At 37.6% G+C, this 16,402-nt stretch overlaps 1 protein-coding gene across 1 annotated transcript in view; it reads left to right on the plus strand.

Moving 5' to 3' along the window:
* Window positions 1-16,402, plus strand: part of brinp1 (bone morphogenetic protein/retinoic acid inducible neural-specific 1) — a 145,528-nt gene that overhangs the window by 45,018 nt on the left and 84,108 nt on the right. The window contains exon 2 of the mRNA XM_046066796.1: window positions 1,136-1,403. Coding sequence (XP_045922752.1) covers window positions 1,186-1,403 — 218 coding nt within the window. The 5' untranslated portion in view covers window positions 1,136-1,185. The remainder of the gene's footprint in view (window positions 1-1,135; window positions 1,404-16,402) is intronic.

The following is a 16,402-nucleotide window of genomic DNA, read 5'->3' on the forward strand; positions in this document are numbered from 1 at the left end:
TTGCCCTGCTCTTTTATGATGTGTTATTGTCTAATAAACCATGAAAAGTGGTAGAATTTTTGCATGCAGTCACACTTGATAGTACACTGTTGGGTGCTGCACGGCCAGGGGCCAAAGTTCTTAAATGCAATTACTGATGGAAATCATTTCCTTATCACTAACTAAGAGACATAATTTCACTGCCAAGTGGATAATAATGTTTGCAGTCAATGCACAATGAGGAAATGTATCATTTTAATTTTCTGATTTCTTTTTTATTTTTGCGGAGGACTTGATGATGTAACATTAAATGTGTGTTTTTGCATTGTAATAGAGATTTTGCAATGGAAATGAATGGGATATTATGCTGTAATGTATAATATTTAAGAATTTATTCAAACTGCTGTATTCTTAGCATGAGTTACATGTACTGTATGTTGCCCAGTCCAGGCCAGACTTTGCTAATCTGTGTCCAGTCTTTTTTTAAGGGCATTGTCTCTAAAATATTTATATGACACAGGGTCATGGCTAGTATTATAGGGCCATTATGTATGGCAATAATACAATTGTATTTCCCATCCAGCTTTAGTGGATCCAAATTGAGTTACTTACTTTGGATTTGATGAAAAAGGCAACATTTTGTATCACATTATTTTTAACAATTCATGAAGTCACAAGTCAATAGTTGAAAGTTTCCTTCAGCAGTAATTGACACCACTGGGTAAAGGGAGATGGTGCTCTTCCACATTAGTGGCTGGGTGTCATAACATATCATAAAACAGTCTTCTAACCTTGTCAGAACTTATCATGACACCAATTAGCTTTAAAAAAGAAAGACAGCCACACAGCTGAGGTTGTACTTCATGCTCATCTGCAAAAGAGTAACAGTTCTTGTGTGGAGAGGCACAATCTGTGTGGCTTTCTGAAAAACTCCAGGGAGGCATGAAGGGTGAACAATCTGAGAAAGAGCAGAAAATAAATACACATCATGTCACAGTAAAGTGACAATGACAAGGGCACTATCTTATTTGTTCAGTACAACACAATTAACCTAACTCTACGACATCTTCTTGTACTGCTAAAATAGACTTTGTCATGTAACAGCTCTCTTTTTCTGTCTCCCTCCCCCCTTCCCTCTTCTTTTCTCTCCCATCAGGTCTCCACATAATGGAGCGAGAATGAACAGAGAGCGGCTTAAAAAAAAGCATGAACTGGAGGTTTATTGAGGTCATCTGCTTCCTGTTTATATGGGACCATATAACAGTTCAGTCTTCCCGCCAGGACCCGTTGGCCACTGAACAACATGTCACCAAGCAATATGACTGGCTCATCTCTGACCGTGGACCTTTCCACCACTCTCGGAGTTATCTGTCCTTTGTGGAAAGATTCCGCCAAGGATTTACGACCAGATATAAAATTTATAGGTGAGTAACTTTCAGCCTGAGTAGTGCTGCAACACAGGCCTTTCAAGAGTCTGTTAGTTTTAATGGTTTTTCTATTTTGAGATTTTAGTTGCAAAAAGCTGCTCTGTGTACATTTTTAACCTATCAAGTGAGTACTTTTTGTATTTACTTGCAGCCACCCTCAGCACAGTACAGTACTCTGCTTGGACTTTCACTTTCCTTTGCTATTACCTGTTCCAAGTCACATACTGGTATTAGTCAGCTTGTTAGTAATTGGTACTGTCCTTGCAGTCACTGCTATTATTGACAGATAGTATTGGCAGGTGCACTTTTCTTTGAATGAGTTATAGTCTCTGGATGGGATAATGGGGATATAACGCCATTGACAGGCGACCAAATGAAAATGCAGTGTTTCCTTGAATAAAATTTATCTGGGTTTGATTGTTGGAAACGTTTGGATGCCACACTTATCATAATGCGATTCAGATGTGTTCCTGCCTGGAACTCACATGTCTTACTACAAGTCTCCAAGCCCAAGCCAACAAAACTCTGATGGCCAGGGTTATTTTTTTAGCCTTTGGAAATAACTGCAACATGGTATATAAGTCCCTCCAGGATTTCTCAGGTCTTTTTTGTGATTGTTGTGGCCTAAAATGCTAAAGTTTTCTAAAATATTGTCATGAATGTTGCGATGTTCTTCTGCTTTTTATGCAATCAAATTGTGGGAATAAGTGAAAACTAAGTAGATTTGATTTTTTTAAACTTTAGAATTATATTTAGTTAATAATACTTGGCAAAGTTGTTTAAACACAAGACTTCTTTTTTGTTGTTCTTAAATCACACACACACCCACACATAGTTCAGTGTTATGCAAACAGGACATATATTTAGCAGCTTACCTTGATTAGTTCAGCGCTTGCAAATGACCGAGATGCAACAGCCTGTGTCACAGTGATTTGCTTCTCTGACGTCCCCCAGCGGTTCTGCTATGTGTTGGTCAATAGACAATTTCCTTTTGTGTTCAACCACAATACTGCAAGGTTATGCTAAACAGTTGATCCCCACTTTTGTAAAGAAAATCTAGACACTGTTTTTCACAGCCCTTTGCTGTTGTTTTTGTAGGCAAATGTGAGACGTTGCTATCACATGTCTGCTACGTCTTGTAAAGAAGAAAGCTAGATTGCTTATGTATGACAGCGTTTTGCGAGAAACAGCAATGACAGGTTAAATTTGCGGGAAACGTTGTAGTGATTGTTCAAAATTGTTTGTTTGTTGAATTTGTTATTTGTGATAGTTGCGATTGCGAAATGCTGGAGGGACTGGTATATATTTTCCACCTCAAATCTTGCTTTGCAGCTTTGCATTGCACATCCCCTCATGTGTCACATACAGAGGTAGAGAAATTAGATAGCTAGAAACCTTCTTTCTCAGAGTGATGTGCTTTGATTTCCTTGCATCCCTCTGCAGTCTGCTTACTCAGAAGTACAGAAAGACTGAGAGACAGTAAGAGAGTTATTTGCCATATTCCTTTGGCAGTTCTTTCACAGAGTTTGGTCTCTCTTTGTCTCTCTCCTCCATCTCGCTTGGTAACTTGCCACAGCCCCCAGTCCCCACTGGCTTTTGTGCCTTGATATTGTCACACGAACAGTAAACAATGCATTTGCATAATGTGTAACTTGACAGAGTGGGATGTTGCACAGAGACATGAATCTCAGAGGCAGAACTTTGAAGCCGCTTTCCACAGACACTGTACCGCCATCAAGTACTGTCTGTGATGCGGCAGTGATTTATTAAAACAGAGAGTGTGTTTGCATGTTGGGTGCTGCTGGGAACGGTGCTGGGCCCAGGTGGCTCCTGGTGTTTCTCCCTTTTAACAAACCATTTGTGGCATCAAATTCAGCCGTCAGTGCTAGATATCTCTTTCCTCATGACAGGACCATTAAATCTTTACAATTAAGTGTAAAATGTATTTCTTGTTCAAAATTAAATGACAACAATCCACACTGACATTTGTCAAACATCTGCAGAATTGTCAGACAAAGTGAAGTTTGATAGATTTCTTTTACTTTTGTAGCTATGTTCTCAGTTATTCCCCTCAAATAATGGCAAACACATCCAACTATATTATACAGTATGTGTAATACAGGTCACTGCACTGTATGACTGTATTAGTGGACTAAATGAAAGATGCTTTTGAGCATGGAATATACATTTAGTAAATAATTGTATACAGTATTGGATGCAAGGGTGTAAAATGTTCCCCTAAGGGTTCAAGTGTTTTCCAAGGATTTTTATCCCAACCTGGACCACCAGTTAATTTGAATGATTGGTACATCTTCAGCCAAAGAGAGTGAGGAAATCAGTGACATCAGCTGGTGTAGTGTTTGGTTGGAATGAAATCATACATACCCTCGGTCCTCCTCGGCACATGATTGCCCAGCCGTGCTCTACTCTAACCAGCAATGAGAACTGAATCGCTTTGTAAATTTCCCCGGGGACCTTCTCTGCCTCGACGATTTAGTGGTGGAAAGTGGTTGAATCAGATTTGCAGAGAGACAAAGCATCCATTCCTTTCGGGTTCTCTTATCAAGAGAGATTACCTCGGAGGCACGCTGCATGGACAATACCAACCTGATCGGCAACAAACAAATCTGCCCCATCTTTAATAACATGGGCCCTGCGCCTAATTTGAAGAATAAACACAGATTTTAGGAAGTGCCAACCTCTTGTCTAGTGCTCTGAAAAGGTCACAGTCGCCCGAAAGGGGAAAGACACACCACAAGGCACCAATTATCCCTTCCCTCTATAGTTATGTCTCTTAAAGAAATTATTGGAGTGTGTTTTGTATAAGTGATCATCACCACTGCGTCACTGCTGATTGCAATCTTCAAACTGGATTCCTTTTTTTGTTATCGTATGCATGTATGGTATTCATCAGTCACAAGATAGCCACTTTCACTGCAGGCTGCATACTGCTCTTGTATCAGACCTTCAGCAGAATAATGTGTATCAATGTGTGCTTCAGTTAGTGGTGAAATTCGATGGCCTGTTTTGCTCACACTAGCATCTCTCGTTCTGTGGCTTGTACTCTATTATGGGGTCGAATGTGTTTCAGATGATGTGTGTTCTCTCTTTGGTCTTTGTTCACAAAGCTGTATCTCAGGTTCTCGTGTGCCTGAGTGAAAAACCAATATAAATGCAAATCTGCTATCCATTAATGCATTTTAAAGGCCTCAGATCGGCATTGCATTGTAATCAAAGAAGTGAGATGGGGGTTGTTATTTAGAATAAAAATATTTATGAAAATGAATAGCTCTGATTGATCCCACTTTTAAAAGCCATGCTAACGTGAATGAATAGAGAGGGTTGATAGAGCTACTCTTGTCACTGGACCAAGGCACAGGAAGTCCTCAAAATGTATCCAAGGTGTTGAACAAAACCCCGCAATGACCTGTAGAAAGATGACATTTGGAAAGGAAATTCTAACAAACGTGTTTCCCATGGTAATAACAGAAACAAACAAATAGACTTAGACTTTAATTGAAGTTAAAGTTAAATATTTCTTGTTCAGATTGGCTTCATGCTTGCAAAGCATTAACAAAATCATTTAAAATATACTATCTACTACTATAAATATGATGACATGGTATATAAACTAAGTGGCTGACAGATTCATTTCAGAAGGGAAATTGAGGATTTCTGCACTGTTTAAGATACTTGCAAAGCCAGTTTAACATCTGTTATCACTATACTAAATTACAAACTCCTTAAAACTGAAGATTGCTTGCACATATATATGTTACCAAAATGGCAATAGCTATGCATAAAAAAACGAACCTGTGAGTTTCTTTATAACATTCTTCTTTAATCGCCTGCCTCTCCTCATCTGAGACAGATCCTCCTATGTGTTACACAAAAACTAGGAACGTTATATTAGCTTCAGTAATATCAGTTTATCTCTGGTGGCCTATATTTTTTGTCTCACTTAATTCTAGTTTGATCTGTTATGATGATACAACAGTGAAAGCTGCATTTTATATGAGTAACTGATTTCCCAACACAAAAATAAACAAAACAAAACACAACACAAAAACAAACAAGCAGTTTCTGAAGCTTATAGTTAGTTAGTCAGGAAGTCAAGATAAATAGCCTCTTGGCGACCAACATAGCAAGCTGCTGCACAGCTGTGCTTAAAACAACAAAACTGGTACACTATATTGAAAAAACACACAAGTTTTAACATTTCAGTCAATGTAAGCATCATAAACCTTCAATAATGTATTGCAAAAAGAAGATAATTAATTATATTAATTAATATGTATTTTGTAAATTGTAAATTTTATTCTTTTTGACATTGTTGCGCTATTGTTTGTCTGTGTGGTTGACCATATATTCCCAGCCTGTCCTCACCAGAAAAATGTCCACATAGGTCATTTGTTCAAGCATCTTATTACGACCCATATTTACATTTCTTGTGCTCACGACCTCTAATGGCTGTATGATGTTACCAAAAGAGGGAGTCAGATGACCAAGCATAAAGAGTGAGAAAGGCCATGTAAGGAGGTGGATGGGGTGGATGTATGTATGTAAAACCAAGTCATTGTTGAGTTATTTAGAGTTTTAAGTTAAATAGCATTACTAACTTACAACGTATGAGTTAAGTCATGTGATTTACATGACTTACATAATGTACTTTAGGTTTTCCAAAACCTAACCTAGTAGTTTTGTTGCCTAATCCTGATCAAATTTCACAATGTTAACCACATGTTTAACCTTATGTGACTTTCATCCCAGGACTTAACGTAACGTAGTTAAGGTCCGGTACGTCATATTTGTCATTTTAGGAGGCATTGACAAATTACCTGTTTTGTTGTTTAGGTATGAGGACTGTTTTTACAAGCTATTACAAGCTTCCTTGCTCAGTAGAAACTTAAAGGTAAAGTTGGACATTTTGGGAAATAAACTTAATTCACCTTCCTGACTAAAGTGAATTAAGAAGATGGAAGGACTCTCATGCCTGTACAGTTAAATATAAAGCTACTGCCAACAACAGGTTAGCTTAGCTTAAAGATTTGGAAACAGGGGAAACAACTATATGGCTCCATCCAAAGGTATAAAAATCAACCTACTGAGGGGTTGAAAAAAGGGGAAGGGGAAGTAAAAAGTGGCTGAGGCAATTTTATGATATTTCTTCATTCCCAGTTGTTCTCCACCACAAGGAAATATGTCATTCATGTAGATGTGTCTTTTGAGGTATTAAATAAGCAGTAATTCTTTAACACTCAACTTTAATACATGCATTTCCATTGAATCTATGATCACTGTCATAATTCGATATTTATAACATGGATATCTACATATTATATATATATAGCACTATATATAAATTTACTTCTGACTTCCAGCTAGCTCCATTCCTACATGAAACCAGTGTTTGATGTAAGGGTTGACAGGCAAACCATGGTTATATGTAATGCACATTATGCATATCTCTAACTAAACATTTCCTTCATGATCTTAATTATTCCAAACTATAATCATCCACAGACAACCACTTGATCAGCACTAAACCTTGAATGAATAATCTGCAGCTCTAATTTACATGTGCAAACAACTTCTTTTATTCAGTCTCTAATTTAAACTGTTCATCAAACAGATAGCCCTGCAGCTTGACGCTCACTTCACCTTTTGTTCCAAGTATTTTATCCTTTTTTTTGTTGTTATGAGCTTAGCGTCTGTCTATTGCATTTATGTAATTTCTTAAAATGCTTTAATGAACAACGAGTAATGACAAAAACACCTTGAGTTTCCTCATGTGTTCAGCGTGGATGTGTTTGTCGGTGTTGATCTGGCCCCCATTTGTTTCAAACAGAAACAAGGTGTTACATTTGTCCAACTCAGGTCTTGAATTAGTTTGGATGAGCCATCTGTAATTGGATAGAGCGAGGGAAGGCGGATTTGATGTAGTCGGCAGATTTGCTGAGAGAGGATGCAGCAATGTTTAATTCAGCAGGCTGTAGCCAAAGGAAGAGAAGGCGAGAGGTAGTCAGGAAGTCAGGGGGGATGAAACAGACTGTAGAAAAAGGACAGAGACATTGAGGGGTCTGAGATGCTATTAGGCAGGGAGACAGGAAGGTGCTAAAAGTGTGTGATAAAGAAAATATATATAAGTGCTAGAGACATGGAAGGGGGTCCGATGAGTTCAGTATCAAAACAAGGAATAGGGCAGCAGACAGGTACGCTGGCACTGAGGTCATAGTCAAGGTGAGGAAGAGCTGCGTAACAGGCATTGGAGTGGCTCAGATGACTCACAAATACCATGTACCCAAGTGCATCTCTCACTTGCAAACAAAAAACAAGAAAAGCCATCTATTATTAAAGGCTTCTCTCCATCTCATCATAGCTGTGCTACATTTATCATCTGTCAAAGTGTTTTCACTAACATTCAAGACTTAAGCACAGACTCTGGCCGCTGTTCGATTATTTTTATTTATTTTGTACTTACAGTATCTACCTATAGTCAGTGGGTGTCTTAAGGATGGAAGTTGTGCTGGTGTCAGGAGAAATGTGGAATAATAATAAAGGCGATGACAACAATTCAATCAGATATATAAAAATTCCAATACCCATAGGAAAAGGATATATATTTATACTATTTTATCTTCTACCAATCACATTGATATTATCTTACTTGAGCTAAAATGTTAATGTTAAATGTTATTGTATCATCATTGAGAGAAACTCAATATAGGAGCATCCTGGTGGCCTAGGGGTTTAAGCTGCTAACCATGTAATCGTAACGTTGCTGATTCTAGTCCAGCCAGGGATCTTTGTTGCAGGCAATCCCACATTACCTATCTAAATAAAACAAAAAAATGCTCTCTAAAATATACTTATATACAATGATAAAAATCAATATAGTTTTCCATTGAATGACACCAAAGTTGAGTTTGTATAGCTTAATATAATGTTATGTAATGTATAATGTTTTATGTGAGTGTATGCCAAAAAGTAAGTTAAATATAGTTTTTTTTTTTCATGTATATAATAGTTTTAAGCAGTCTACTTGGAGTCCAGGTTTTTCCATTAGTACTTGAACACATCACATGTAGTGAGAAAAGTATTGCATGACATGTCCACCTCAACCTGCATTCTTTAAAAATCAATGTTATTACGGCATTAGGACATTTGCTAAGGGATACTGTTGCAGGGTGATTGTGAAAATTTTGATTAGATGACTCATGAACATGCTGTCACCCAAGAGAATGTTGGCTGTCACCTCATGCTCTGGCAGCAGACGTGAATTCCCATTTGCTGACTGAAGCAGTAATCAATTCCAACACTTGGATTTCAAGCACTTGCCCCAGCCAATCAGGCAACCGGAAATTCCAGCACTGCTTGTCATTGTTCACAAATTGATTTTTGTCTTTAAAATTATAAGAGGGACCTAAAGTGTGTATATTGTTTGCTGTAAGGCACAGAAAATATCGCAGACATAGTGACTTGTACACGTGTATATCAAATCAAACTTTATTAATGTAGCAGGATTTGTGCAAGATGACCAATTTGCTTCATATTGGAATAAAAATTACATTTTATCTCTGTATCTTTCTCTTTTAAACATAGAAACACACATAAAACACAAAGTTATCCTGGAGCTACACTGCAATTACAATCATTGGAGCAGTGCTGATGCTGGGTGTTGATCTGCGTTTCTCAGCTGTGTAAGTTTCGGAGAATCAACAGGGGCTGACTTGGGAGGGAGTCCATGCCACTTCCTTTCTCCTACCTAGTGGTAAAAAGCCCCCGCTGTGGGACGACTTAATTACTGGCAAGGAAGGGATGGTAATTAGAGAAGAAACAGGAGGCTAGAAGAAACTGTCAGGGTTAAGTACTGACTAATTCAATGCGTGGGATGCCTGTGCCACTCTCTCTTGAGACTGGCAATACAACATCACCACAAGAGCAACAAGCTCTGTAAAGAAGATGCTGTAGCAGCCATGTCTCATTTTAACATTTCTGTGATGTGGTGATCCGAGTTGCTAAATAATACAAAATCACTACTAAAGTAAATCCTGCTTTTTTAATAGCTATATATAATACTAGTAAAAATTCTATCACATTGGGCAGCACACTGTCTGCATTGAAATTGATAAAGAAATATGTATCATTCACAATTAGCTGCTTTTGACCTTAAATCCACAAAACTAAAGCACAAGGACTCACCCATTGCTCTCTGCAATATCTACTATTCTTTAGTATATATTTCATGTAAAGATGTTGTCAACCCATGCAGGTGTTTTCATTTTAGCTGATTAGACCTCATTTCAGGTTAAGATTACGTGGAGCTGAGGTCCTCAAACTCCTTACATTAAACAGAATCAAACTGTTAGTATGTTACAATAACAGGTACATCACAGGAAAATGTCAGTCAAACATGTGCCGGTGTTCAAACACTTCACACTTCAGTCCTGGGGAAAAATTAAGGAAAACAGGAAAACTAAACGAAAATACCTACGTGGGTGTACTGTGCAGAGGAAATAATAATATGTTAGCCATTAGGAAAAATTTTGTTTCAGTCAGAGACACTTGTGTCAAGGAATTAAATATTTATAGTAAATGGTTATACCGTTACATTTGGCAGAAAAGGGTCTGCTGTTTGAGAATGCTCGCGGGATTCTGCAGAGAGAGCTAATCCCCCATTAAGTCAACAATATAAAATACTATATAAGGAGGAGGTTGGGGTGATGGAGGGAGCTGCGGCAGCAAACAGCATTGTCATGAGCACAATCATCAGAGTTATGAGTGATAGTGTCAGGTTATAATGGTTGCGCTATATCTGCATGAATATGAATGGGCGTTACTAGCCACACTGCTGTGAATGATTCATTGTAAAGCATCTTGTAAACAATCAGCCAAAACAAGCACAACTTAATTGCTCTGCTTGAACTAACACTATGCTTAATTTTTGCAAGTCGAGAAATTTGACCAATAAGTGAATTCAATTTCACGTAGGGCTGGACAATAAAACAATAACAATAATTATCGCAATATAATTTTTTTCAATAACACTGTAACTAATGTTCAATAAATGTTTGATTTTATTCACTTGAATAATAAACTAATTAGGACTTAATTTTTTATTAAGATTTTTATTTTGTTGAGCAAAAAGGACTGATAAAAGCTTTTACTTAATTTTACTCACTCATATTTGTTGACAAAGATTTTATCATAATTGTTTGAATGTTCTACCTCAGATTTGTGAAGTGATCCACTGTTTGGCCTCAAGTGATGACTATAAAAAAAGAGTTTAAAACCGCAGTAACCATCAGGTTTCTTCAATTTGACGATTTGATACTTATCGTGATAATTATCAATATCGAAAGATATGAAACTTTTTATCGTAATAACATTTTTGCCCATATCGTCCAGCCCTAATTTCAAAATTATTAAAAAAGTAATGACAAATAATTAAAGACAAAGATGCAATCGCAAATGTGGGTTGAGATACTTACAAATTCCCAAATATACTAAAGCTATGATAAGGTCTAAAAATATTTGGTGCTTGGAATATGTTCAGTCCCAGAATCAGTACACAGGATCTCTGTTGAACTCCTCAGCAGAGGTGGCTTTACTCTCTCACTTGGTTTGTGTGTCCCACACAAACATGGATGTTTATTCTCAGCATCCCACAGCACAGCTCAGTCAGTTTACTTTCAGCAAAACACTGAACATGTTGGGGATGTTATCCTAGCTGTGTTGGAAATGTAGTGTATGACAGGGTCTCCTGTCCTGGAGGAGTTCAGAAACATTACTTGTCCAAAAGGAATTTCAATAGGGCTTCTATGTGATATCTGGCTTAACATGTATGTGTAGTGATCCAATGGATACACAGCCATCGAATGTACAGGACTGTGTAAATGTTTTAGGCAGGTATGGAAAAAATACTGTAAAAACAGGCATGTTATTATATTTATCAATTAACAAAATGCAAAGCAAACAGACAAAATAAAAATCTGTGTGATATTTGGTGTGACCACCCATTGCCTTCAATACAGCATAAATTATCCTATATATATATATAGATACACTTACACAATGCCAGGGATTTTGTAGGCATATCATCAGGTGTATGATTAAACAATTATACAGTTGCTAATGATCACTGATTTAATATATAGGTTGAAACACAATCATTAACTGAAACAGAAACAGCTGTGTAGGAGGAATACAACTAGGTGAGGAACAGCCAAACCCAGCTAACAAGCTGAAGTTGCTGACAGTTTACTGTGAAAAGTCATCCACCAGGGCAAGACTGAGAACAGCAACAAGACTCAAAGTTGTTATGCTGCATCAGCGAGGTCGATCACAGGCAGAAACTTCAAGGCAGACGGGTTTCCAGATGTGCTGTCCAAGCACAAGGAAATGGGTAAAGTTGAGGACCGTAGCGCAGGGGTTGGCCAAAGAAAGTTACTGCAGCAGATGAAAGACACATCATGCTTACTTCCTTTTGAAATTGCAAGATGTCCAGCAGTGCCATCAGCTCAAAACTGGCAGAAAACAGTGGAACCCTAGTATACTCATCTACTATCCGCACAACTCTGGTCTGAAGTGCCCGTCATGGAAGACTTGCAGCCATAAAGCCATACCTCTGACATGGAAACAAAGGCAAGCGACTTATGAGTATCTGCAGGCAACGGTGAAGAATGGTGGAAGTTCACTGCATTTTGGACTGAATTTCTGCAAACGAAACATACAGCGAAAGTCATTAATAAATATCTTCGGCGTAAAGAGGAACAAGGTGGAACTGTGGGCAGTTCTCCAAGATGTTTGGGCCAACCTACCAGCTGAGTTCCTTCAAAAACTATGTGCAATTGTAATTAGAAGAATTGACTGTTTTGAGGGCAAAGGGTGGTCAAACCAGAAATGTATTTACTTTTAATATATTCTGTTCACTTAGCTGACGCTTTTATCCAAAGCGACTTACAATTGCTATACATGTCAGAGGTCGTACACCTCTGTAGCAACCATGGGTTAAGTGTCTTGCTCAGGGACACAAAGGTGGATGGTTTACAGTGGGGATTGAACCTGGGTCTCTCGCATCAAAGGCACTCTTGCGCCCTCACAACTCCACTTGGGCTACATTGTTTTATAGTTGCATTGTTTTCAGTAATTTATAAATATAAGCTAGTAACATGTCTATTTCTGAAAACATTCTTACTTTACAGCATTTTACCACACCTGCCTAAAACTTTTGCATGGTACTATATGTATTCAGCTGACATAGATGCCATTTGATCAGATAACCATAGGAGCTAAACTAACTTGTGTGTTTGTCACAGAGACTCAAAATTGGAAGAATGTATCCTTTAACATGCTATTGTACATATTAAAGTAAAGCTTTAATAAATGTCCTTTAATTAAGCTTAAATAAGGATGAGCTATAAAAGTTAAAAATGTTGACTAGATTTTTGCCATCTTTAGTGCTACCAACAAGTCAAATATTAGGAATTTTGTATTGCAGGGGGTGTGTAGCAAGTGTTAAATAAAGACATGTTCTTTACAGAGAATAAGCCAATGCCATGGTGATTCAGCTTGAAAAAACATTTAATCTTTCTTTTAGTAAAAAGTGTACAGTGTGTACGAAGGGAGTTTCAGAAAGAGGGCACAGAGTTAGATATCCTGATATCCTCAGGAAGGTTGTTCTGATCTCCAGGGGCTCAAGCAGCAGAGGCCTGATAAGTGGGTTTAACAAGTAATGACATGTTTCTCATTTTCAGACATGAAGCAGTGAAGCAGAAATGATCAGATTAGCATTGGCGTGTTCATACTTGTGTCCACTATAGCAAAGATGACATGATATCTAACAGCCAAAGTATGATTTTTGGAAATGTACTTACCAGTTAATGGTCAGAAACTATGGAAGGCCAGAGAGGACACTACAGATGGTTATCTTAATTCTGTATCACATCATCAGTATAACAAACAGAATAGAATTTAATCCGAAGAAAACTGTTTTCATTTGGTTATCTTGTCAAAACAAGCTTTCAAAGCGTTTCTCTCTTGGGTAATGCCCATATAATATCATATAATACAATAATATAATAATATAATGGATCATATAATACAGTTTGAACTTATATTAGGTGTGGAGGTTGACAGTTCACTCTTGTGAACGGATAATAGGGAAAAAAAACGCAAATGATGTCAGAGCACTCTTGCAAACCTACAAGCCCCTCCGGGCGCCTGAAACACAAGATGTCCAGGGAGCATGAGCAGCATGCAAACTGCTCACCATCTATAAAAAACAACTGGGACAAGATACCTTTCACTACAAAAAACTGCCTTTCTGATGGGGGCCATGACCTATATGATCACGTGAAAGCCTGAGATTAACTGAGAGAAGATGTATCACATTGCTCTGTATTGAATGGGTGACGTTAAGAATACAGCAAATTTAAAACTGGAAGGTGGCTTCCTTTTTTTGAGAGGTGTTTTTCAATACAAGAGCACGTTCCCCCTGAATAACACTTGGCTGTCTCAGAATTTGACCTGCAGCTACCGTTTTGTTTTTGCGAGGGAACTCTCGCTGTCCATTTTTCCAACTGCCATACAGTTTTTGTTCTGATTTGATATCATCACCATATATATTGCCATTAGTATTACACTGCAGAAGTCATTTGGATATCCTTGAATTAAAGACAGTGATCTAAATTCTAAGAAGCTTTGTTTCCGGTAGACAAAAAGATAAAGGGGGTTATTGAATTGAAAGAGCTGGTTTTTATTTTATCCATTACACCAACAGCAAACACAGTACATAGAAATCATCAACATAATGCTGTTTTATGTGGGGTATGACTGGCAGTTATTACGGGGCAAACTGAGTTCAGCAGCAAATGGATGGGATACAATAAGCTGCATCTAGGGCACTGACAATAGCAGTTGTTTCTTTTTACTGCATGAATGCCTTGACCTTGGAAGGTTTTTTGTTATATGCACACAGGGAGAGCATTGTTGGTGGTTTCATTAAAGGACACAGACTGTGATGAATTGTCTCATCAACTATAAACATTGTACAGTATACAGGAAGACATTACATGTGAGATAAAAACATATGGGAAAAGATGAAATAATCCTCTGAACTGCGCTGGCTTTTGTAAATGCAATGTAAGCACGATTTTTAAGGTGATCATTCAGCCATATGTTCTTCCCACTGGAAGAAAAGACTATCAAGATATTTTGAGCTTCCATGTGATTCTGGGTTTCACTTGAATGCAAGTCAGTCTCTCCGATCCTTTTATTTGTTGTGAAGGCTCACAATGATTTTCATGCAGTCCTTGCCCACACAGTCAGTCTAGTTCATCAGCAGAACTTCTCATATTACACAGTTAATTAGATTCAAACACATGCTCATGTCATTCATCCATGCATTCGCTTCCGGCACCATGTCCCATCAAATTCTTGAGATTAAAGTGAATTAAGAGGTTGTTTTTAATTAGATCCATTTTTGTTGCATTGCTTCATCACAATTACAGAGTGCACTAACAAAGTGATTATGCCAGCAATCATATTCCATTTAGGCAATCGCGTTCCATTTGCTGATATACTCCAATTAATGGTTAATAACTAAGATGCTAAGGCGCGAATTTGGAGTTTGTAGAATCTTTTTAAGTATCGTGGTACATACATTTCTTGAATATCTGTTGATGAAGTTATTTTGCAAACACTTTAACTGTTTCAATATGAATTTCCAACGAATAGCAACTCTGAGAATAACTCGGTTATAAGTTTGTGCTGTGTTACCACTGAGCATACTTTACTGAATTAACTTTGTCATTATGATAGTAAGTAAATTACATGTATGTTGTTTATTTCCCCTTTGCCTTCACTTGAGCCTATTGAGGATTTCTTCCTGGGTCAGTTAATTTTCTGCAGACACAAAACAGATTCAACAGCAGCACAACTGGAAATAAAATTAATTCACAGATTCATTTCTGAAGCAGGCTTCTCTATTTAATTATTTTCACCTTTCTCTACATCTGTTTAGACCTTACAACTAGCTTTACTGAATAAACCAATACACCTTTTCAAAAGAGAAAATGAAATTGAATTTTGCCAGCTCGTACAAAAGTTGGCAGAAAAAATTCATTTCAAACTAAGCTTTCACACTGTAAGATTAAAGGCAGTCTTTCTTCTTCTGTGTGTTGATCTTTTACATCACCGTAACCTTGGCATAATCCTTTCCAAGTGATTCTCTGTTTCTCTATCTATCCATCCTTCAGTATGGTCATAACCGGCCTAATGCCACCATTTCACACAGATGAACTCTGCAGGCATCAGGCATGTTGCATGACATCACGACTTGGAAAGATGTTGTTGCAGTTTGTGAAACAATGGTTAAGGGAAGAAAAACAACTTTTGCTACATTCCTTGATGTTTGGTTGCCACTATTGTGACATTCAAAAGAACCTATGATTCTGCCAGGAATAGCAACAATATTATAGCCAGCAGTCCTGTCAATGAAATAGCTTGTACTTTAAATGCCTTATAATCTGAAGACTACCACTAAGATCTTTTAAGAACTCATTCTGTACTGGATCAGATTTTTACAGTGGAGTTCATATAATGAGACTTTTAGGATTTCAGTTGCCTCAATGAATGTTTCTATATTTGAAGAAAAATATGCAACTACTCTGTTAGACAGTGTGTACAGTATTATCATTAACTTGACAGACATGTAGGAACACTGACAGTGAGTCTAAAGCGATTTATTGTTAACGCGCACCTAATTTTATCTAAACCCATTAGCTTGGAACAGTCACTTGGATATTTTTACATGGCCTCTCTCATGATGGTATCTACCTTTTTTAGCAGCGCTATAACAGAATTTCAAAATAGCCCCTCCAATTTCCTGCACTATTTATACTGCTGTGTTTAGAAATCTGGCCCATGCCACTATTGAAGTGAAAATAAATAAAACAAGCACAAGCAAACAGTTAGGCCAACCAAAATAACATACC

This window comes from Micropterus dolomieu, linkage group LG13, assembly GCF_021292245.1.
Source record: "Micropterus dolomieu isolate WLL.071019.BEF.003 ecotype Adirondacks linkage group LG13, ASM2129224v1, whole genome shotgun sequence".
Classification (NCBI taxonomy): domain Eukaryota; kingdom Metazoa; phylum Chordata; class Actinopteri; order Centrarchiformes; family Centrarchidae; genus Micropterus; species Micropterus dolomieu.